Below are 2174 nucleotides of genomic sequence, written 5' to 3' on the forward strand. Positions count from 1 at the left end.
GGAATGCTCATGTCTGAGTTCTGGACAACATATGTATGTTCCTTCAATTATTTAAGAAAAATGTAAAAAAATTTATGATTAAAGTCAGTAATTTTTAGAAAATAAGTAAAAATACTTCATGATATATTTGGCTAACAAAGTATCTTTCCAGTCATTCAAACTGTATTTCAATAAACTACTGTAAAGTATACATTCACAAATTGTTTCCATATAATTAAAAAGACAACTGAGGATAAACACTTGAGCACAAAAAATACCTTAATAGCTGAAAGAAGCAAAGCCAGCAGGACCAACCCCAGAAAGAGGAATTTCAATTAAGGGTGAAAACTCTCACGCTCACAAAAGAGATTAATATGAAAGACTCAGTTTTACCATCTACTGATTCTTGGAACTTGTCCCGAGCTATTTGCAATTTCTCTACTGCTCTCAGGTTTGGAGCAGCTGTCTTCATTAAAGTGGTCTCTTTAGATTTTATTTCCTGCTGTATCTGCTTCAGATGATCCTCTATATCTTTGTCAGACTCTAGGTCCTTAAGAAAAAAATAACAATACTAGAGCAGTAAAATTTGCTTTTAGGCCAAGACATTTCAACATATATGGCAAGCACTCGTGGTTTCTGGAAGTACCCTACTCTCTCACAGCAGAAACACAACAAAACAAAAGCTCCACCCAGAGTCTTAGTTCTCAGAGTAAATTTACTAGGTCCTAAGCACTGTTACACAAGACCTTTAAAAACAGACAACAAATTCCCTTCAGCCTAGAAGTCTGGGTTACAGTACAACACAGGAGGAAGATTAGCTGACTTCATTACTTGATTTGTTAAGAAAACCTCTGAAGAAAGGTTCTTGATGAGTTTTTTGAGACAAGTTCAAATGACAACAGGTTCATTCCTTGCTCTGTACCTAGCCTCTGACATTTAATTATTTTCCTTATGATTAAAAGGGAAAAAAATAAATTTACAAAAAACTGCTGAGAAAACATGACCTAATGGAGTGGTAAAGAGAGAAGTACGGCAAGTCTCAGTCTCTGAAAATACTATGGAGAGAGGTGGTAAAACCCCCCTGGCAGCCCATCATTGGTTTCTAGAGTTCTGAGTCATAACCTTTAGTGTTGGAACTTAGAGGCAAAAGGTAAAGGAGAAAGGAAGAAATCAGAGTTACATTTACTATTTCTCCATTCTATTTTTACAGTTTAGGTAAGCTTTAAGTTAAATTTAGTTATACGGGAAACTGACCTATCCAGAAATTCCATAAAATTAGTGCAAAGTATGACTGCAAAACCAAAACACACACACACACTTAAGCTTAACAATGTTTTTAATAAGTTTCATTTAGAGCCTAGTGTGAAGAATAAATAATTTTAACAAATAAAGTATTAAAAAAAAATCAATCTGGAATAAATTCAGACAAAAAGATTACCTTCACATCTTCTGGTAGGCTGCTGTAGTCTATCTGAATTACCTCTTCCCGTTCATAGATACTTGATGTAGCCTGAGTGCCTTCTGTTTCAGTTCCTAGCTATAAATATAAAGGGCATTCCAGTTCAGAAATATGACACAGTTAATTTTTAAACTGTTAAAACAATACATGAAAAGGATGTAAAAATGAGGAGACAGTGGTAACATGTTATGAGGGAGACTGATTCCATTGCTCCTCCCCTAGCCAAAATGGAGTTAACACTTAAGATCTTACGAGTCTAATTAAAAAATAGACCTTTTATATGAAGTTGAAAGCATCTGCTAATTTCAGTTTGAAGCTAAGATGAAAGCATCAGTAATTTATTTGTAATATATTTAGAATAACGTGCATAGAGTACATCCCACAGAATCACAGAATGTTAGAGATTGGAAGGGACCTCGAAAGATCATCTAGTCCAATCCCCCTGCCGGAGCAGGAACACCCAGATCAGATCACACAGGAACGCATCCAGGCGGGCTTTGAATGTCTCCAGAGAAGGAGACTCCACACCCTCTCTGGGCAGCCTGTTCCAGTGCTCTGTCACCCTCACCATGAAGAAGTTTTTTCTCATATTCAAGTGGAACCTCCTATGTTCCAGCTTGAACCCATTGCCCCTTGTCCTATCACTAGATGTCACAGAGAAGAGCCTGGCTCCATCCTCCTGACACTCACCCTTTACGTATTTATAAACATTGATTAATGATTATGATGATTATCA

At 36.4% G+C, this 2174-nt stretch overlaps 1 protein-coding gene across 1 annotated transcript in view; it reads right to left on the reverse strand.

Moving 5' to 3' along the window:
• The window catches only part of SMC1B (structural maintenance of chromosomes 1B), a gene marked incomplete at its 5' end in the record, with an annotated part of 33207 nt that overhangs the window by 7783 nt on the left and 23250 nt on the right, over positions 1-2174 (reverse strand). Inside the window, 2 exons of the mRNA XM_010081196.1 lie at positions 373-529; positions 1418-1516. Of these exons, the coding sequence (XP_010079498.1) occupies positions 373-529; positions 1418-1516 (256 nt within the window). The remainder of the gene's footprint in view (positions 1-372; positions 530-1417; positions 1517-2174) is intronic.

Source organism: Pterocles gutturalis, unplaced genomic scaffold (genome assembly GCF_000699245.1).
Source record: "Pterocles gutturalis isolate BGI_N339 unplaced genomic scaffold, ASM69924v1 scaffold18361, whole genome shotgun sequence".
Taxonomy (NCBI): Eukaryota; Metazoa; Chordata; class Aves; order Pterocliformes; family Pteroclidae; genus Pterocles; species Pterocles gutturalis.